Source organism: Diceros bicornis, chromosome 17 (genome assembly GCF_020826845.1).
Source record: "Diceros bicornis minor isolate mBicDic1 chromosome 17, mDicBic1.mat.cur, whole genome shotgun sequence".
In the NCBI taxonomy this organism is placed as follows: domain Eukaryota; kingdom Metazoa; phylum Chordata; class Mammalia; order Perissodactyla; family Rhinocerotidae; genus Diceros; species Diceros bicornis.
This window is the reverse complement of record NC_080756.1, coordinates 37,552,453-37,576,030: the sequence shown is the minus strand read 5'-3', so window position 1 is coordinate 37,576,030 and position 23,578 is coordinate 37,552,453. Positions and strand designations below refer to the sequence as shown.

General features: G+C 36.5%; 1 protein-coding gene across 1 annotated transcript in view; it reads right to left on the bottom strand.

Annotated features, from left to right (window-relative positions):
• Window positions 1–23,578, bottom strand: part of DNAI7 (dynein axonemal intermediate chain 7) — a 51,415-nt gene that overhangs the window by 7,674 nt on the left and 20,163 nt on the right. Inside the window, exons 8-10 of the mRNA XM_058558640.1 lie at window positions 10,017–10,092; window positions 4,195–4,355; window positions 1,509–1,665 (exon numbers count right to left, since the gene is read on the bottom strand). Of these exons, the coding sequence (XP_058414623.1) occupies window positions 1,509–1,665; window positions 4,195–4,355; window positions 10,017–10,092 (394 nt within the window). The remainder of the gene's footprint in view (window positions 1–1,508; window positions 1,666–4,194; window positions 4,356–10,016; window positions 10,093–23,578) is intronic.

Genomic DNA, 23,578 nt, shown 5'->3' with positions numbered 1-23,578 from the left:
CGCGCACCGATGCACCACTTGTCCAGCCATGCTGAGGTGGCGTCCCACATGCAGCAACTAGAAGGATGTCCAACTATGACATACAACTATCTACTGGGGCTTTGGGGAGAAAAAGGGAAAAAAAGGAGGAGGATTGGCAACAGATGTTAGCTCAGGGCCGGTCTTCCTCAGCAAAAAGAGGAGGATTGGCATGAATGTTAGCTCAGAGCTCATCTTCCTCACACACACACACAAAAATTACTGGAGTTGTAGGTTACTGCTGTCTTAATGACTGCAGTTAGAGTCAAATTTTACATGTTATATTTCCCTGAATTATGTAGGGTAACATCCCTTGTCTAATTCTAATTTATTGTGAATAATTTTCAATGTGATCAATAAATATTTTGGAACATTACCGTTAAGGAAAGGAAAAGTGAAACCTCTAAAGCAACATGAAAGGAAGAAATTCTTCATTTTGATATATTTTATAGTTTAATGTACTGATAAAAATACTGTTTTTAATACATAAACTATTTCTAGAATATAAATAATATCTTGTGGCTATGCCTACACAAGTAAAAATGTGGAGTATCGTAGCAATCATAAAGTTTAAACTACAAAATATTTACCCTTCTTGGTAGAGAAGTTCCTAAATTCTCTGGTCTCATAACTAAATAAATAGATTAAGTAATAGCTCTGTGCCTTAGTGATCTTATCTGTTCCCAGCCTATCACCAAGTATGCAAATCCTTTCACAAATAAATAGATGGATGTAAAATAATTCACATTAAAAACAAAGCTATACAGCTTTCATCCATGAGCCTCAAAGCTGCACATATTAATTCATAAGACCAAGACATTTCAAAGTTCAGCCAGCCCAAAATGAGTGTCTGTTAATGATTAGTGAATCATTAGCTTGTTATCTCTGTTAGTACTTCTGATTTTATTGATATTTACCATTTGGAATAAGCAATAATTGGTTCAACAATCGAAGTTATAAAAAAAGGCTTACAGTACTAATTTTCCTCTTTCTCAGTTTTCCCATTCACCCATTCCCCTTCCCCAGTACTTGTTTGTAATAGTATTTGCAATTTATAAATCATTAACTTTAAAATAATCAAATTTCAATCACTCCAATCTGAATTATTTGCATTTTTTTGCTGATTTCAGGACAGAGTAGGCTTTTCTTTTGTTTATGTGTTTTTGATTTGCTATACTATCTTGATATTTTTGTTCATTTCCTTATTTTTTTAAACATAATGAGATAATCATAAAGTTACTGTTCAGAGACTACGGCAGATATGAATACTTTGGGAACTAATAGTTATGAAATTCAATAAATTTTTAAACTGCAATCCTTATTCATTTCCATCAAGAGCAGATGAAACAAAGACCCTAGAATTGGCATAGAAATACGTAATATTAGAAACTCAGTTGACACACGGCATTTTCTGTTTTGATTTAAGGATTTGTCTTATTATACCTCTTTTCATTACATAATTATCAAAGTTGGTTAAGGCATTGCTGTACCTCCGGCATCCCACCTTGCAACCACAGGATCTTCAAAAAAGATCACATTTTCATGAACCTCAAGCACGACCTCGATGGGTGGGAAAGCGTTTTCTGTTTCAAAATCTTCTGTAGTTTCTGGAGGATATTTATACTTCTGTAATCCTTCTGTGAGTATCTTTTAAAAATGACCAAAACAATATCAAGTTAGAAGCTGAGTGGTAATAGGTAAAGATGTAAATATTACTGAATAAGCTATATAGTTATTTTTAATACGCCATGCAGTTTGGTCCCATTTAACCACAGATTGACTAACAAAATGTCACAACAAAATTAAAAGATAATGATTGAGGGAAAAAAAAAATCACTAAATGTGAATGTAATTACAGAACCCTCGTATGGGCCAGGTTCTATGCTGAGACTTACTCATCATTTTATTCCTCCAAGTACTCCTATAAGGCATATATTTAAAGAGATGATAACTGGGACTTAGGGAAATCAAGGAATTTGCCAAAGATTACAAAAGGACTTCAAGGAGGCACCACAACTCAAAAACAGATCTATAGGCCTCCAAATCCCATGTTCCAATACCTTGGTTAGGGTGTGTGGATGAAGAGAGAAAGAAGATAAGCAGCATTTCGAGAAGTGTAGCGATGAATGGACGAACGTAAATTAAAAATCATCACATTGTACTATCACACCTTAAAGTTACACAATGTTATACGTGAGTTATATCTCAATAAAGCTAGGGGTGAGGGGAGAAAGTAAGCCAATAGCAGAATTTTCTAGGCTAAGGGAGACTTGTGCATTATCTGAATGTAGCAGAGAAGGATTAGGGAAGGGGGCAAGATTGAAAAATGTTACAAAATAGAGGAAAAAATTGGGGGAAAATTCTAGAGGAGGTGGGAGATTATCAAAGAGAGACTTGAAAAAAAGAAGGAAGGTCTCTTTTGTTGCAGGAGAGAAAAACAGATGTGCAGAAGGGTACTTGGGGCTCAGATGGAGAGCATGGAGTGGTGGTATCAGGACGTTCTGACAAAATTCAAGAACAACAGATCTTTGGATGAATCCTTGAAAACCCCCGTCTCAGGCTGGGACCTTCCTAGGATAAAGAGTTTTGAGCCTAGTTTCACCAAAGGTATATTTTTCTTGGACTCCCCCCTGTCCTTCAAATATCCCTGAAGTAAGGAAGGCTGATTCAAATAGATTCTTCAAAGTGGCTACAGACCAGATTCTCTCTCCCAGGCTTGCTCTAATAAATGCATTCTCACTTGTGGGGAGACGTAGAAAAAGAATGGCAATATCACTCCCAGGGGGCTGAAAATTAGTCCAGGGGGATGTGAAAAAATCATACTCCTTTATGTACAAAGCACAGATATACATACAGCATATTCATAGATATACAGTATATCTGTGGTATTAAAATTTCACAAGGAGGGCAGTTAGAGAAAAAAAATGTCTACAAAGTCTCCTTAAAGGCGTGATAAGAGAAAAAAATAAAAGTTGAGAAATACTGCTCTAATACAAGAATGCACCAAGGTCCTTAATGGGTAGGATTGTGGGAGAGAAGTGCTTGCCAATCTGTGTACATGATGTGTTAGAGCGGAGAGCAGGAGAAGGAGAAAGGGAGAGAGAGAGAAAAGAAAGGCAGGAGAGCAGGGAACAACATAATTGGGTATATTTGGGACACAAGCCACCATGAGGTAAAGTTAAAATGAACCAAGTCACTACTAGTGCAAGGGTTGCTACTTATTGAGACAGGAGTGAGAAACTCCTTGGAAGATTATCTAACAACTGCTATCATCAGTATCCTTACTATTCAAAGTGTGGTCTGGGCATCAGCAGCATTGGCATCACTGGATCAGTGCTTCTCAAACTTGAATGTGCAGATGAATCTCCTGAGGGTCTTGTTAAAACGCAGATTCAGTAGATCTGAGGTAAAGCCCTAAATTATGCATTTCTAACAAGTTCCCAGGTGATACTGATGCTGCTGATTCATGGGCCACACTTTGTAGATCAAGGATGCAGACCATTGGTTCTCAAATTTTAGGGCATAGTTTTGCTAAAACAGACTGCTGAGCCTCACCTCCAGAATTTCTGATTCCGTAAGACTGAGATGGGACCCATGAATTTGCATTTCTAGCAAATTCCCAGATGATGCTGATGCTTCTGCTCAAGAGACCACATGTTGGGAACCACTGATCTAGACCAGAGTACACAAACTATGGTCTTTGGAAAATCCAGCCCACCACTAGTTTTTGTAAATAAAGTTTAACTGGAACACAGCCATGCCCAGTCGTTTATGTACAGCTGTTTTAGCGTTACAATGACAGAGTTGAGGAGTTGCAACAGAGCTGTTATGGCCCACAAAACTGAAAATATTTACCATCTAGCGTTTACAGAAAAAGCTTGCTGGCATCTGATGCAGACTATCATTATTAAGGTCAAATTGGCATAATCTAAACATAGTGCTATAGATTTACAGTTAACATGTATGAATTCTAGTTTTAAAAATCCATATTATTTTAGATTCCTTTACTTTAGTATTTGATACAAATTTTATAAATTCAAGACAGTTTACAATTACATTTTTTCCTTTGTGCTTGCTTTATAGGGTTAAAGTTCATTAGATGTTAGATCATTTGAAATAAAGTAAAAATGTGAGAAATTATTTTACTCATAAATTTTGATTCAAGAATCAACCTACTTCCACAATCATCCAGCCCTTCATTGGTTTACACTGTGGGGGAAGCTCCAAAATATCCAAGTGGTACACTCCACCCAGAGTCGTGAATTGGCATAAGTCAACCTCCTTCTCTTCAAAGAAATACGGCTTTTCACGAGCGTTCTCTAAGAGCAACAGCTGTGCTAAAATTGATCAGATTAATTCAGTTTCTAAACAGACCATAACATTTTTGTATTTTCTTAGGAGAGAAATGAAAAAAATTCTAATACTGGTAAAGGAACTTTTTATTTAGCTACTAAAACTTTTCAAAAAGCGGTTAATTCAAAACTATTCACAAAGCTAACCTTGGCAGTGGGAATAGGCATGTGTAATGGTAGGATGCAGGGGAGGGCTCCATTTATATTTCATACACTAACATTTTAGGAATTGTGTACAATAAGCATGTTTTACTATTAAAATAAAAACTTAAAAAATATATTTTATTGTAGGGGAGGGAAAATAATTTTCCCTCTACCCTTCTGAGTTGTTGGCTGAGACCTCTGTAATAAAAGACACATTAATAAGAGAAAAACAAAGAGAAGTTTATTAACATATATACCTCATGTATACACGGGAGATACCAAGGGAAAAATGAGTAACTCAGAGAGGTGGCTTAGAACTCCAGCTTATATAGATAGCATCTTCAACAAAGAATAATAAATTTATGGAGAAATGACATGACAAAGGAAAGCAGTTTTAGGCTTCTGAGGATGGAGATAAAGGCTAGTTTGTAAAGTTTGTTATGTAGATTCTCCGATGCCCTCTCTAAGCTGATAGGGTTTAAAGTGACCTCCAGGAATTAACCTTTGTCCTTCCTGGTAGAGAGGGGAGGAGGGACATCTTTGAAAATTTATGTCCTGCTTTTAGGCAAATAGGGGGAGGGTAGGGAGTTGTTTTACATCTGCATCTTTTCAACTGCTTTTAGCTCAAAATAATCCTTATGCCAAAGTAGCTTATTTTGGGGTGGCATATTCTGCTACCCTTCATTATAGAAGATCAAAAAACGGTTTAACACAAAATTTGATAACTGCCAAATTAACTTCTTAAAATTGGACATTATGGAGCTAAGAATCTGAAAAAGGAAAGAAAATAGTGAAAAAATAAATTTTGGTCCATATATGAAATTAAAGCTAATTTTTTTTTCAACAAAAATAGGCCCAGTTCATAGAAAAAGACAGATGAAGGCTTAAAAGTGAAAAAACTGGATTGGATAATCTCTTGTGTTCAGAAATTTTATGGGAAAATTCTATGATCCCATAATTATCAGTGCACAATCGGGGGAATATATGAAGTCACATATCACTGTGACGATTTCCAATTTCACCAAAATTCTTTCAATGTAGTGTCATGAAGAAGAAAGGAAAATCAGACCACTTACAGGTTCCACCCTTTACTAGCTGTGTGACCTTATGCAAGATATGCTAATTAACATCTCTAGTCTCAGTTCCTTCCTCTACAAAATGAATACAATAGTATGTATCTTACAGAATTTGGGGGAGTTGTGAGTTAATACATGTAAAGAGCTTAGAACTGAAAGAGCCAGACACATAGTAAAAACTAAGGAACTGTTAGTCTTATTATTTATCATCACAATTTTCCTCTCCCATAAAAGGAAGCACACTGAGATGGCACTGAATTTAACTCATGAAGATCAGGCACTGAAAATTAATGGAAATATCCAAAGAAAATTCCAGTTAAGTAATTGCCCTTTTTTCCTTATGTACATTCAATAAATGCAGACTTTAATTTTCAAATGTATCTAATTAATAATCCATTTACCTAAAAAGAAAATAAGAACAGTGTGTCCAAATTTAGACATTTATGATATATATGATTTGAAGAGCACCATGTAGAAAACCTTGGTATTATTGACAGAGGTTCATGAATTGACTATAGTATCATATTTCTAACAGGAAAATGACCTCATAAGGGTTATAGAAAAATTATAAAGATATAAACCTAGCTGACTACTGAAACAAAAGTGTGTTGGAAAAAGTGAAGAGGTAGACAAGAAGCCTGTTATGAAAAATATGCTAAGAAATGTATAGAAAATAGATTCCTTAGAAGTTACTGGGAAAGAAGCATAATGACAAAGTTAATGGGAAAGATGTACATAAATCTCAGACTAAAAGATTTGCAAATTAGACATCACTATCGTTTTGACATTTTTAAACTATATCCAGTGGCTATTTGCTAGGATAAGATTGAATACAAAAGTGTTGAGAAATTTCTAATTGTGTATGTGTGCTTGTGAATGTTCATTGCGACATCGTTTGTAATAAAAAAAATTAGAAATAATTTTACTCTCTATCAATAAAGATTTAAATAATGTTCCATTATTGGATGGAATTATACAGCTACTAAAAAAGGTACGGTGACCAATCTGTTCTGACTTAGAATAATGTTGAATATTGTGCATTTAAGTAGAATATATATAGTGTTCTTTGTATGTATGTAGAATACGTTATATAGGATAACAAATATTGTTAGGTGAAAAAATAATTTTCAACAAAAACATTTGTATGATATGATCCCATGGTTTTATTAAAAATCAAGAGAGAACAGAACTAGAAAAAGAAGAACAAACAAAGCCCAAAGCCAGCAGAAGGAGAGAAATAATAAAAATCAGAGCAGAAATAAATGATATTGAGACCAAAAAAACAGTAGAAAGGATTAATGAAACAAAGAGTTGGTTCTTCGAGAAGATAAACAAAATAGACAAACCCTTAGCCAGGCTAACTAAGAAAAAAAGAGAAAAGGCTCAAGTAAATAAAATTAGAAATGAAAGAGGAGAAATTACAACGGATACCATGGAAATACAGAGGATTATAAGAGAATACTATGAGAAATTATATGCCAACAAATTGGACAATCTAGAAGAAATGGATAAATTCTTAGACTTATACAACCTCCCAAAATTGAACCAAGAAGAAATGGAGAATCTGAATAGACCAATCACAAGTAAAGAGATTGAAATAGTAATCAAAAACCTCCCAAAAAATAAAAGTCCAGGACCAGATGGCTTCTCCAGTGAATTTTACCAAACATTCAAAGAAGATTTAATACCCATCCTCCTCAAACTATTCCAAAAAATAGAGGAAGATGGAACACTTCCTGAATCATTCTATGAGGCCAACATCACCCTGATACTGAAACCAGACAAAGACAATACAAAGAAAGAAAATTACAGGCCAATATCGCTGATGAACATTGATGCAAAAATCCTCAACAAAATATTGGCAAACCGAATACAACAATATATTAAAAAGATCATACACCATGATCAAGTGGGATTTATACCAGAGACACAGGGATGGTTCAACATCCGCAAATCAATCAACGTGATACATCACATCAACAAAACAAAGAATAAAAACCACATGATCATCTCAATAGACGCAGAGAAGGCATTTGACAAGATACAACATCCATTTATGATAAAAACTCTCAATAAAATGGGAATAGAAGGAAAGTACCTCAACATAATAAAGGCCATATATGACAAACCCACAGCTAACATCATACTCAACGGGGAAAGACTGAAAGCCATTCCTCTGAGAACAGGAACGAGGCAGGGCTGCCCACTCTCACCACTCCTGTTCAACATAGTACTGGAGGTTTTGGCCAGAGCAATTAGGCAAGAAAAAGGAATAAAAGGAATCCAAATAGGTAACGAAGAAGTGAAACTCTCACTATTTGCAGATGACATGATTGTATATATAGAAAACCCTAAAGAATCTGTTGGAAAACTGTTAGAAACAATCAACAACTACAGCAAAGTTGCAGGGTACAAAATCAATCTACAAAAATCAGTTGCATTTCTATATGCTAATAATGAACTAACAGAAAGAGAGCTCAAAAAGATAATACCATTTACAATTGCATCAAAAAGAATAAAATACCTAGGAATAAATCTTACCAAGGAGGTGAAGGACCTATACAATGAGAACTACAAGACATTATTGAGGGAAATCTACGATGACATAAAGAAATGGAAAGATATCCCATGCGCGTGGATTGGAAGAATAAACATAGTTAAAATGTCTATATTACCTAAAGCAATCTACAGATTCAATGCAATCCCAATCAGAATCCCAATGACATTCTTCACAGAAATAGAAAAAAGAATACTAAAATTTATAAGGGGCAACAAAAGACCCCGAATAGCTAAAGAAATCCTAAAGAAAAAGAACAAAGCAGGAGGCATCACAATTCCTGACTTCAAAACATACTACAAAGCAATAGTAATCAAAACAGCATGGTACTGGTACAAAAACAGACACACAGATCAATGGAACAGAATTGAAAGCCCAGAAATAAAACCACACATATACGGACAGCTAATTTTCGACAAAGGTGCTAAGGACATGCAATGGAGAAAGGAAAGTCTCTTCAATAAATGGTGTTGGGAAAACTGGACATCCACATGCAAAAGAATGAAAGTGGACCATGTGCTATCGCCATACACAAAAATTAACTCAAAATGGATCAAAGACCTGAAGGTGAGACCTGAAACTATAAAACTCATAGAAGAAAATATAGGCAACACACTATTTGACATTGGGTTTAAAGGAATCTTTTCGGATGACATGCCTACCCAGACTAGGGAAACTAAAGAAAAAATAAACAAGTGGGACTTTATCAGACTAAAGAGCTTTTATAAGACAAATGAAATCAGAATCAAGATGAACAAACAACCAACCAGCTGGGAGAGAATATTTGCAAAACATACATCTGACAAGGGGTTGATCTCCATAATATATAAAGAACTCACACAATTGAACAACAAAAAAACAAACAACCCGATCAAAAAATGGGCAGAGGAAATGAACAGACACTTCTCCAAGGAAGATATACAGATGGCCAATAGGCACATGAAAAGATGCTCAACATCACTAATCATCAGGGAAATGCAAATCAAAACAACACTAAGATACCACCTCACGCCCGTCAGAATGGCTATAATCACCAAGACAAAAAACAACAAATGTTGGAGAGGATGTGGAGAAACAGGAACCCTCATACACAGCTGGTGGGAATGCAAATTGGTGCAGCCTCTATGGAAAACGGTATGGAGATTCCTCAAAGAATTAAAAATAGAGATGCCCTATGATCCAGCCATCCCACTACTGGGAATCTATCCAACGCACCTGAAATCAACCATCCAAAGAGGCTTATGCACCCCTATGTTCATTGCAGCATTATTCACCATAGCCAAGAAGTGGAAGCAACCTAAGTGTCCCTCGACTGACGATTGGATTAAGAAAATGTGGTATATATATACAATGGAATACTACTCAGCCATAAAAAAAGACAAAATCGTCCCATTTGCAACAACATGGATGGGCCTGGAGTGTATTATGTTAAGTGAAATAAGCCAGAAAGAGAAAGACAAACACTGTATGATCTCACTCATATGTGGAATATAAACCAACACATGGACAGAGAAAACTGGACTGTGGTTACCCGGGAAGTGGGGGTGGGGGGTGGGCACAAGGGGTGAAGGGAGTCATATATGGGGTGATGGACAAACAAAAATGTACAACCCAAAATTTCACAATGTTAGAAACCATTAAAATATCAATAAAAATCAAAAAAAAAAAAATCAAGAGAGAGAGAGACAGAGAGAGAGAGCACAAATAACATTGTTAACATTGGTTATCTCAGAAGAGGGATTATGAAGAATTCTCACTTTAAATATATTTCTGCAAAATCTGATTTTTTTTTACAATGACCCTGCATTTCTTTTGTAAGCAGAAAATTCCAATAAAGTTAAACTCTAAAAATGTAATCTAGAAGAATACCTGCTAAAACTGTTTCACTTAATAATTTCATTTCTAGGTCGCATTTTGTGGCTTCAGGTTCTTCCTGGACCAAACTCTACAGAAAACACAAGGACAGATGGGTGTGATTGTCAGTGTGTCTTCAGCCCGGATTCATTCTCTTTCTGTTCCAGTTCCCACTTCAGATGCCTGCTACCTTAATTCTAGAGCCCCAAACTGACACTTGCTCTGGCATAAAACCGGACTTAAAAAAACAGTATTGTAAAAACCAAGTAAAATGAGAGCACATCTCCACAGATCTTTACTAGGGCAAGAGCTAGCCTGCTCAGATTCTCTGCCCTCAAGGGAAAATACACTAGGAAGCAATGCAAGCTATAAAAATATTATTTATATTTGCATTTGGGTTTTAGCCAAGTTTTAGATTTTGCTTGATTTCGGCAATCAGCTCTGTGATCGAGTAATTCCAAAGCCTGCTTTGGGGTAAACCTCTCAAGGAAATGAAAGATGCCATGCACCAAGTAATGTAGAAGATGTTATCTCATTATACTCTAGTGTAGTAAAAAGAATACTGTAGTAGGAGGGCATAAGATCTAGAATTTGTCTAAATTTGTCACTAACTTACCTTTGTGACCTTGAGCAAGTCATTTAACCATTATGGGCCTCAAATTCCTAATCTACCAACATATTTGGTACTTAACTGTGAGCCAGACATATAATACATCTTGTAAACAACACTAAGAGATGGCTATTATCTTCATTTTACAAAAAAGGAAACCCAAGCTTAGCAAGATAACTGTTCTAGCGTCAAATAAAATAATAGAAGTAAAGAATTTTGTATACTGTAAAGCACTAGATAAATGCAGTGTTGTTATAAAAATTTGGTATGCGCTAATATTTGCAAGCTGGATGATATCCAGCAAACTTCATTTGACCTCAAATACCACCTGTATTTCTACAGCAATGGACTAATCTTATACCAGAATTCTACTCAGAAGCTTAAAGCCAGTTAATCTCACCATGTCACCCTCAACCACCACACAAAGCCAAGTCCCCCTTAGTGAATTATCCTTTCCCTTACTCTTATCACTGTATTGCTCTGTGTCCTCCCCTTGACCAGTTTTAACACTATTGCATTCTCTGTCAACCCTTTCTATCGTGCCTGTGAAACTTCTCACTGATTAACTCAATCATTCAAAGCATTTGACAGAGTGTCTCAATTGTACAGGCATTGCTAAATACTAGGAACAACAAAAAAAAGAAAAAGACAAGATCCCTGACTTAAGGAACTTCCAGTCTATTAGGAAGCAGGTAAACAAATAGGTATAATACAGTTTTGTGGGCGCTGTAGTAAAAAGTAAGGAGCCCACAATGGGAATACAAAGGAAAAACAGTCAATCTTGTGGGAAAAATATTCTGTGGGTGGGTGAAGAGAGGGAATGTTACCCAAAATTGGTAAACTTTGAACTGATTCTTGAAAGATAATTAGGTCTTCCCCAAAAATGGTGGGAGAGAATTCCAAATGTGAGTGAAGGCAGAAAGGAATGAAGCAAAACAGAGGGTTCCAAGCACCCCAGGTGGTCATGTATGGTTGGAGTGAGGCAGGCTAGGAGGGCGTAAAGATCGGAAGCTGGAGAGAGGCAGGGGCCAGATTGTGGAGATGCCACTCTGAAGACTAGAATTTCTCCTATGGGTAAAAGCCCACAAAAGACTTTTAATAGGAAAGTAACATGAAGAAATTTGCATTTGGAAAGAGTCTTCTGGTGGTCAGCCGATGAATGGATTGCTTAGTGAAGAGTAAGAAGTCCAAGGTAAGAGGATGAGGGCCTAACTCAGGGTAGAAGCAATCGGGGCCATTGGAAGGAGCATATATGAAGAGAATGAAGCACAATCAACATAACTTGGATGGTGACTGGATACAGAAGTAAGGCAAGGGACAGGCGAAGGCTGATTTTCAGGTTGTCTGGCTTAGGTAATAAGGTGGATGGTGGTAAAATTATCAAAAAAAGCAAAAGAAGAAGGACAGGTTTGGGGAAAAAGTAATGAATTCGATTGTGGATATGTGGAATTTGAGTGCCCATGGGACATCTAGGTAGCCTTTGATATTATCTACCATTAAAAAGCCAGTTGCATTTCTTTCTTACAGGAAGGATTATAATCATTAAAAATACCAAAGATACCAGAACAATAAGCAAGTCAGGCTTTCCAATCCATATCTTCAAAAAGTTGAGAATTTTTCAGAGTTTAGAGCAAACTGGGTCTTATTTGCAGGAAGACTAAGAATTTAGACTTTCTTAACAGAACTTTCCCCTTGATAACCACAGCACGTCAGCATGCAACAACAGGAATTTATCAGCTTCTATATTATCATAATATAGAATAATACAATAATATTATATACATAATATTATTATATACATAATAGAATATTATATGCATAATATTATATACATAATAGAATAATCTTGTATTTAACACATTGCCTTTACATAATTCACAGTTTTTACTATTTTATGTTCCTCTTTAGCTCAACTGACTATTTTTGAAGTTAGACTTCTTGATGAAGGAAGCAATGTGTCAATTTACATTCTGGTGCAAGCTCCTTAATCTTGATAACTACTCTATGATGTTTTTCTGTCATTACAGCTATATCATCAGATCACAATCCTGCACAAAACTCAAACTCCAAACCACAGTTGTTGACAATGTAATCCCTCATAGTTTTATACATTATAAAGCTCCCTGTGTTTGTTGGCAATGAAGCTGAAAAAAATACTTCTTTCTTTGTATTATCACCACGTTTTATATCTGGTAATCAAAAGTCCTCTTCCATCATAACTATTTTACAAAATTGGCTATTTTTCCATGTATATTCTTTTCTTCTAGATAAACTTTAATAGTGTGTTGTCAAATCTCAAAAATTACCAACTGGAAATGTTTTCGAATTGCACTAAATTTATAGATTTATAACAAACCTATAAAAAATAACATTTTCTAAAAAATGTTTGCCTGGAAATGTGGACAGAATATGAAGCAGAGAAGGTAGCTAAAGTATAACTTTTCAATAACATCTTGGCTCAATAGATACAAGAATTGGCTTATAAGATGGAAGAACTCCATGGAACACTAGCAAAGTATTTTTTATTGCAACTTGATAAATGTGCAGATATTATAACAAGAAAATTCTTTTAATATACATGCAATTTGAATTTGATGTAAAAACATAACCTGGATCATGAATAAGATCAGTGGAAACAGACTAGAGATTCCAGAAATAGATCTCAGGATCCACTTGGGAATTTAGCATATGGCATTTTAGATCAATAGGAAAAGCCTAGGTTTATATGGTGTTTTGAGACAGCTGGCTAGATTTGAAATAAAATAAATTTAGATTCTTTCTTCCCACTTTACACTAAAATAAATTCCAGATGGATGAAAGATTTAAATGTAAAAACATAATTAAACCAATCAAAAGCCACAAAAATCATGAAAGTATTTGAAGAGAACATAGAAGACTGATATCAACAATTATCAATGAAGTAGGTGATCTTGATATTGCATGTCTGCAAAACGCTAACACTGAATAAAAATTTGATAGAATGTCTTGAATTTTATTGTCCATCAAAAGAAGATCTATACAAAGGAAATTCATTGATCTAAAATCCAATTTTTTCATCAAAAGATCATTTCAATTTAACTAGAGCTTCAGAATAAATTGTTGGTAATGGCTCTTGATAAGGAATTGATGATGAATTTTGAAAATACAGCATCATTTGTCTCATTTTGGACAAAAGTTAAGAATGATTATCTTGAGTTTGCTGAAGTCTCTTTCACTCCTGTGGCTCTAAGACCATCTATAGTCCAGCAGTTCCCAAGTCTATGCTAGTGACGCTCTTCAGAGCACACAACACACTCTGCACTGCTCAACACTAGAAGTACAGTGCAGAGTCTGCACACGAACATGGTAGCTGTGTCTGCCTTTCCTCAGAACTCCAGGTTCACTTTTGCCCTCTTGACATTTCCATTTGTGTGTCCCAAACTTACCATACCCAAAACAAAACTCTCGTTTTGCTGTCACTCTCAATCAATTCAGGCCATTCCTCTCCATCTCAGTAAACTGCACCGCCATCTGCTTAGTTTGCCAAAATGAAAACTCAGCAAGAGTTGTTTATTTTACCTCCAAAACATATCCCAAACATATCCATCTTTGCATGTCTCTTACTACCACCTTTGTCCAAGTTACCATGACCTCTCATGCCTCCTCGGTGCCATTTAACTGGTTACTGTGCTTCTACTCTGGCCCCTCACAATTTGTTCTCTACATAGTAGCCAGAATAATCTGTCAAAGCCATAAATCAGATCATGTCACTCTTCTACTTACAACCCTCTAATGGCTTCCCATTGGGTTTACAATAAAATCTTAACTTCTTACTGGCCTGCAAAGCCCTGCTTCAGCTGCCTTCTGCTTCCCTCTCTGACCATCACATACCACTTTGCTCCTTGCCTACCATATGTCAGTCAACCGGCCTTCTTCCTGGTCATCATTTCTGTCTGATGACCTTTGCAGTAATTGTACCCTCAGACCAGAGTATTTTTACTCTAATCATTGTATAGCTGATTCCTTCTGGTCATTCAGGTCTCAGCTTACATAACTCATCATACAAGCCCTCCCTAATCACCCAATCTAGTCATCACCAGTCACTTACTATCACTTAATCCTGTTTAATTCTCTGCGTGGCATTTATTACTATCTGCTGTTTTCCAATTTTTCTTATTTATTGTTGGTTTCTCTTGACTTGTATGTAAATTATGAGAGCAGGAATCTCATTTGTCCTTTCACCACTGTCCCCTGAGGGCCAGAACACTGCCTAGCATTTATAGGTAGGCATTCAATAAATGTTTGTTGAATGAGTAAAGAAATAAGAACAAGGTCCAGGGTACAGAAATGTGTTGGAAACGGGTTGCTGAAGTAAATATATGGGAAGTTGAAGGTTGTTGAATATTAATGCTAGGTTTTTCACATGGGCTATTCTCACGGATTTTTAATTTATCTATGATGATGCCAAGAAGTCCCTGACTCTCTAAGGTTATTTCATGTCTACACTTTCCCCTCTGACCAGAATATTTTCCTTTCCTTGCTATCTAAAATCCTCCATGCCTATCAAAAGATTTAGCTCAAATGTTACCTCATAAGAGAAGACTTCCAATCTGTTCACTCTCTTCTTCTTTTGGATTCATTTTGATCTCTTAATTCCCACATATAATCTCTCTCATTGCACATATTAGAATGCATGGTAACTGCTACTCTTCTCCTCCACAAGATTGTTAGCTCATTAAAAACAATGATCAGGGGCTGGCCAGGTGGCGTAGTGGTTAAGTGCACGCGCTCCGCTGCAGCGGCCCGGGGTTCAGATCCCAGGCACACACTGGCGCACACCTTGTCAAGCCATGCTGTGGCAGCGTGGAGGGAGGGAGGCAGGAGGGAGATGGGCACGGATGTTAGCTCGGGGCCAATCTTCCTCAGCCAAAAGAGGAGGATTGGCAGATATTAGCTCAGGGCTGATCTTCCTCACACACACACAGACAAATAATAATAATAAAACAAAACAAAAAAACAATGATCATGTTGAATTCCTTATAGAGGGTACTTAGTAAATGTTTTATATATATATGTATACACACACATATACATATATACACACACATATACATATATACACACACACTCTAAACATCTGTTTAGAGTATCTTAAAAACAAAGACTATATTTAACTTGAACTTTAAAAAGTTCAAAGACTCATATTATCATGCATGCCCCTTAGATCATTAAAACATTTCTGAAAGTGATTATTATTTTTAAAAAACAACATTTCTCATAAATGTGCTACACTTAAGTTAGGCTTTTCTAACAATTTTGTAAGCTATATTAATTGGGAAGACAGTATTATCTAATACCTACAATACTGTATTAGTAGTAGTACATATTTAAATTAACTAAAATATGGTATGAAGAGCCCTCTAGTGGTAAAGTTTTCAATAGATCCATGAAAACAGGAATGAAATAATTTGGACCATCTTCTAAATCTAAGAAATTTTTTTTTTTTTTGTGAGATCAGCCCTGTGCTAACATCCGCCAATCCTCCTCTTTTTTTTTTTTTGCTGAGGAAGACGGCCCTGGGCTAACATCCGTGCCCATCTTCCTCCACTTTATATGGGACGCTGCCACAGCATGGCTTGCCAAGCAGTGCGTCGGTGCGCGCCCAGGATCCGAACCAGCGAACCCCCGGCCGCCGCAGCGGAGCGCGCGCACCCAACCGCTTGCGCCACCAGGCCGGCCCCTAAATCTAAGAAATTTTTTAACTAACAAAGTACTAAATACTTGTTATTTGTGATCACATACAAGTTAAATTGCATGAATTTTTATGCCAGTTTTTAGAATACATTTTGCCACACAAAGAAAACAGTGTCATGAATGACATTTGGGGTTATGATAGTCCCTACCTTGCTGGGATTATGAAGGAATACAAACCTAAGCACCATCCATAAATATTGCTTTAAATTCACTCTGAGTTCCAACTGGACTGCAAGGAGCACGCTTTTCCTGAGGCCGTTGTGGTGGTGGAAGTGAAGCCTTCCTATCACCACTGGTACCAGGCTGGATCACTCTAGGGATCAGAACTGCTAAAGAGAGGGTCCCAGGAATCCCTCGTGACAAGCTTGTAGGTTCCCTGAACGTAGCGGAAATGGGTCCCAGCACACTCACTGTAACTGAACGGGTCTTAAGTGTCTCTAAAATACAAAATAATTTGAATGTGGGTAGTAGTTTAATTCCTTGGTATGGGTGGCTGTTCTTATGTAGGTTGTTCACAACAAATCAGCCTCAAGTCAGGGCCTACTTCTAATCACTTAACTATCCCTTCATTCACTTATTCCTTCATTCATTCAATAAACATTTATTGAGCCCTTATCATGTACCAGGCCCCGTGCTTACTGTAAATACGAAGTCTATCAAGATGTTCTTGTCCTCAAGATCATAATTGAGTGTTTAAGGTAAGAATTCTAATAATTAAAGAGAATGATAAGAGCATAGTAGAGAGACATCTAATTTAGTCTGACGATAAGGAGAGAACTTTATGGAGATAAAATTTAAGGTAAGCCTTGAAAGACAAGTAGAAGTTAGGTAAAGTGGATGAGGATGATGGGAGGAAGGGGATTTCCCAACGACAGAATAGCAAGTGAGGCCTCATACAGACTTACCATGAACTTTCCCCCTTTAAAACCAAGAAGTAAAATATATTGTTTCATTTTATATTAGGAAAGTAATGTATGTTCAGTATTTATTTATTGAAAATTCAAATAATACAGAAGTATAAAGAGAATAAAAAAATCACTAATAATATACCACCAGCCCACCTTTCTCACACTCCTCTCCCACCACCAAGATAGCCACTGTTTGGCAACAAGGCTTCCATATTTTTCTCTACATTTTCACAAATAAGTATTTTTTCCCCCTCACAAAAACAGCATCCTATTGCAGATACAGTTTTGTAACTTGAAAAAATATCTTAACAATACATCTTAGGTATCTTTCCATATAAAAGCATGTAGGTTCCGATTCAGGATGGTGACACAGGAAGATCTTAAACCCGCCTCCTCCTATGGCCACACTGAATCTACAGCTATATATGGGACAATTTCCTCTGGGAAAAAACTCAAAAACTGAGTGACTCATGCACTTCAGGCAAATGAGAAAAAACTCACATTGAAGCAGGTAGGAGAGGCTGAGAAACAATCTCACCATACACTCCATTCCCATGCAGGGACCCACAATCAGGAGGGATCTGACAAACATGAGCTTCTTCCTGTGAAGGGTTTGAACCCCACATCTGGCACCCCAACTTTTAAGACCCATACCTGAGAGACTAGCTCCCAAAACATATAGCTTTGAAAGCCAATGAGGCTTGCGTCCACAAGACCCACAGGTTACAGCAAACTGAGAAACAGTTCTTAAAGGGCTTGCATGCATGGACTAACCCGCCTGAGGGCCAAGCACAGAGGGAGCTGATTGAAAAGCACCCAGACTTTCTGTGAAAGAGGCTTATCTGCTTATCCTAAGGCTTAAACCTCAGGGGCAGGCATCTAATTTAACACACATCTAGGGGCCTACTGAATTACTCTCCAAAAGCAGAGGCAAGTAGGTGCCATCTTTGCACTTTCCCTCTGTCTCACTCCAGGTCGCTGGTATCTCCCAGAAAGGAGTTTGTACCCTTGTCTGGTGCTCTGATTTTTGCAGCTGCCACTCAGGGGACATCTCTAGATCACCTGGCTCTGGTGGCCAGTGGGGCTTATACTCACGGGTCCCACAGGACGGTCACAAACAAAGAGTTCTTTACCGGCTACCACCCCCAGAGCCCAGCAGACAAACCCAGAAGCTCAGTCTTTCTGTAAAAGAGGGTTATTAGCTTATCTTCATAGCTGTGGCCTGAGGGGCAGGTTTCTAATTAAACACACATCTAAGGGCCAACTGTAATCCTCCCCAGAGACCTCCGAATGCAGGCTCTATCTTTACCCTCTCCCTCTGCCATGCTCTAGAGCATCGGTATCTCCCAGAAGGAAGTTTGTACATGTATCTGGGGCCCTGGCTTTTGCGGATGCTGCCTGGGGGATGCCCCTTGATCACCTGGCTCTCATGGCTAGTGGGGATTATACTCATGAGTTCAACAGGATGTTAGCAAAGAAAGAAATAGTTCTTAACTGGCTATCACTGCAGGGCTAGGCTCAGAGGGAGCAGACAGAAATGCCCATTTCCTAGTCTTCCTCTTAAAGATACACATTTGCATACTTTCAAAGACTGCTGCCTGAATGTCTGGCTTCTAATCAGCCTGAATCTAGGCACTGACTGAGATCTTCTCCTTTGGGACAGTGACAGGTCTTGGCACACTCTCAACTATCAGGAGCCCCACTAAAAATAAAGTAGGCTGCTTGGACCATCACAAAGGATTGAGAGATAACCAAGAGCTAGCACATGGTTGAACAATAAATTTTGTCTCCTACATGAGGCCATTCCTTCAAAACTGGGAGAGGTGGCTATTTTATCTAATGCATAGAAACCAACACAGAGAGTCAAGGAAAATGGAGAAACAAAGGAAGATATTCCAAACAAGAAAACAAAATAAAATCTCAGAAAAAGACGTTAATGAAACAGAGATAAGTGATTTACCTGATAAAGAGTTCAAAATAATAGTCATAAAGATGCTCACTGAGTTTGGGAGAAGAAGGGATGAACAAAGTGAGAATTTCAACAAAGGGATGGAAAATATACGAAAGTACAAGATAGAAGTGACAGAGCTGAAGAATACAATAACTGAATTGAAAAATAAAATAGAGAGGTTCAACAACAGACCAGATGAAGCAGAAAAAAGGATCAGTAAATGTGAAGACAGGGCAGTGGAACTCACCTGATCAGAGCAGCAAAAAGAAAAAAGAATGAGAAAAAGTGAGGATAGCTTAGGAGACAACACCAAGTGGACCAGTATTCACATTATAGGGGTCCCAGAAGGAGAAGAGAGAGAGAAGTGGGCAGAAAACTTATCTGAAGAAATAACGGCTAAATACTTCTCTAACCTGGGGAAAGAAAGACATCCAGATCCAGGAAGCCAAGAGAGTTCCAAAAGAAATGAATCCAAAGAGACTCACACCAAGATTATAAATAACTAAAGTGTTAAAAGTTAAAGACAAGGAGAGAATTTTAAAAGTAGCAAGAGAAAAATAACTTGTTCCATTCAAGGGAATCCCCATAAGACTATTAGCAGATTTTTCAGCAGAAAGTTTGCAGGCCAGAAGGGAGTGGCACAATATATTCAATGTGCTGAAAGAAAAAAATTGCCAACCAAGAACACTTTACCCAGAAAAGTTCTCATTCAGAATGGAAGGAGAGAGAGAGTTTTTCAGACAAGCAAAAGCTAAAGGAGTTCATTACCAGTAGACCAGCCTTGCAAGAACTGCTAAAGGGCCTTTTTAAAGCTGAAATGAAAAGGCTCTAATTAGTAACAGGAAAACATGTGAGAATATAAACCTCACTGGTAAATGTAAATATATAGTAAAATTCAGAATAATCCAATGTTGTTAAGGTGGTGGGTTAATAACTTATAAAGCTAGTACGAAAGGTAAAAGACAAAAGTAGTAAAAACAACTATAACTACAATAATTTGTTAATAGATACACAAGATAAAAAGACGTAATTTGTGACATCAAAAACATAAAACATGTGCAGGGGGTAAAAATGTAGAGTTTCAGAATGCATTCAACCTTAAGTTGTCATCAACTTAAAATAGATTGTTATAAACATAAGTTGTTTTATGTAAGCCTTATGGTAATCACAAAGCAAAAACCTATTGTAGATACACAAAAGATAAAGATAAAAGAATCTAAACTACTACTACAGAAAATCATTAAGTCATAAAGGAAAAGAGTAAGAAAAGAAGAAAGGAAAAGAAGAATTACAAAACAGTCAGAAAACAATTAACAGAATAGTATTAAGTACATATCTATCAATAATTACTTTGTAAATGTACTTAGCCATGTAAATGGGCTAAGTTCTCTAATCAAAAGACATAGAGTGGCTGAATGCATTAAAAAAAAAAGACCCATCTATATGCTGACTATAAGAGATTCACTTCAGTGTAAAGACACATAGAGACTGAAAGTGAAGGGATGGAAAGAGATATTCCATGTAAATGGAAACCAAAAGAAAGCTGAGGTAGCTATACTTTTACCAGACAAAATAGACTTTAAGACAAAGACTATAATAAGAGACAAAGAAGGTCATTACATAATAATAAAGGGGTTAATATAACAAGAAGATATAACATTTATAAATATTTATGCACCCAACATAGGAGCACTTAAATATGTAAAGTAAATATTAGCAGACCTAAAGGGAGAAATAAGTAACAATACAATAATAGCAGGGGACTTTAATATCCCATTTTCATCAATGGATAGATCATCCAGACAGAAACAAATAAGGAAACATTGGCTTTAAATGATACATTAGGGGGCCGGCCCAGTGGCTTAGCAGTTAAGTGCACATGCTCTGCTACTGGCGGCCGGGGTTCGGATCCCGGGCGTGCACCAACACATCGCTTCTCCAGCCATGCTGAGGCCACGTCCCACATACAGCAACTAGAAGAATGTGCAACTATGACATACAACTATCCACTGGGGCTTTGGGGAAGGAAAAAAAATGAGGAAGATTGGCAATAGATGTTAGCTCAGAGCCGGTCTTCCTCAGCAAAAAGAGGAGGATTAGCACGGATGTTAGCTCAGGGCTGATCTGCCTCACAAAAATGAATAAATAAATGATACATTAGACCAAATGGAATTAACAGACATATACAGAACATTCCATCGAAAAGCCACAGAATACATATTCTTTTCAAGTGCACATGCAACATTCTTCAGAATAGATCATATGTTAGGCCACAAAACAAGTCTTAATAAATTTTTTAAAAAATGAAATCATATCAAGCATCTTCTCCACCCACAATGGTATGAAGCTAGAAATCAATCTAATTTTCCAGAAAACTGGAAAATTCACAAATATTTGGAGATTAAACAAGATGCTACTGAACAACCAATGGGTTAAAGAAGAAATAAAAAAAACAAACTTTGAGATAAATAAAAATAGAAACACAACATACCAACACTTATGGGATGTAGCAAAAGCAGTTGTAAGAGTTCATAGCGATAAATGCCTACATCAAGAAACAAGAAAGATCACAAATAAACAATCTAACTTTATATCTTTCAAAAACAAAACAAATGAAGCCCAAAATTAGTAGAAGTAAGGAAACAACAAAGATCAGAGCAGAAATAAATGAAATAGAGATCAAAAATACAAAGGAAAATATCAAAACATTGAAAGCTGGTTTTTCAAAAAGATAAACAAAATTGAAAAAGCTTTAGCTATATTCACCAAGAAAAAAGAGAAAGGACTCAATAAATAAAATCATAAATGAAAGAGGAGACATTACAACTGACACCACAGACATACAAAGGATCAAAAGAGACTACTGTGAACCATTGTACACCAACAAAATGGACAACCGGGAAGAAATGGATAAATTCCTAGAAACATACAACCTACCAAGACTGAATCTTGAAGGAACAGAAAATCTGAACAGACTGATTGCTAGTAAGGAGATTGAATCAGTAATCAAAAACCTCCCAACAAACAAAAATCCAGGACCAGATGGCTTCACTGGTGAATTCTACCAAACATTTAAAGAAGAATTAATACCAATACTTCTCAAACTCTTCCAAAAAATAGAAGAGGAAGGAACACTTCCCAACTCATTTTACTAGGCCAGCATTACCCTGATACCAAAACCAGACAAAGAGACCACAAGAAAAGAAAATTATAGGTCGATATCCCTGATGAACATAGATGCAAAAATCCTCAACAAAATATTAGCAAACTGAATTCAACAATACATTAAAAGGATCATACACCATGATCAAGTAGGATATGGTCCAGGGATGCAAGGATGGATCAACATTTATAAAGCAATGTGATACACCACATTAACAAAATGAAAAATAAAAATCATATGATCATGTCAATAGATGCAAAAAAAGCATTTCACAAAATATAACAGCTATTTAAGATAAAAAATCTCAACAAAGTGAGTATAGAGGGAACGTACCTCAACATAATGAAGGTCATATACGACAAGCTCACAGCTAACATCATACTCAATGATGTTACTTAGAGTATGAGTATAATCAACATAGTATTGGAAGTCCTAGCCAGAGCAATTAGAGGAGAAAAAGAAATAAAAGGCATCCAAATCAAAAAGGAAGAAGTAAAGAAGTAAAACTGTCACTATTTGCAGATGACAAGATAGTATATATAGAAAACCCTAAAGACTCCACCAAAAAACCGTTAGAATAAAGAAATTCAGTAAAGTTGCAGGATACAGACTTAACATACAAAAACCAGTTGTGTTTCTATACACTGACAACAAACTATCAGAAAGAGAAATTAAGAAAATCCCATTTATAATTTCATCAAAAAGAATAAAATACCCAGGAATAAACTTAACCAAGGAGGTAAAAGACCTATACACTGAAAACTATATGACATTGATGAAACAAATTGAAGAAGACACAAATAAATGGAAAGATATTCCATGCTCATGGATTGGAAGAATTCTATTGTTAAAATGTCCATACTGCCCAAAGCAATCTACATATTCAATGCAATACCTATAAAAATTCCAGTGGCATTTTTCACAAAAATATAACAAACAATCCTAAAATTTGTATGGAACCATAAAAGACCCCAAATAGCCAAAACAATCTTGAGGAAAAAGATCAAAGCTGGAGGTATCACATGTCCTGATTTCAAACTATATTACAAAGCTATAGTAATTAAAACAGTATGGTATTGGCATGAAAACAGTGGAACAGAATCGAGAACTCAGAAATAAACTCATGCATATATGGTCAAGTAATTTATGACAAAGAAGCCAAAAATATACAATGGGGAAGGACAATCTCTTCAGTAATTGGTGCTCGGAAAA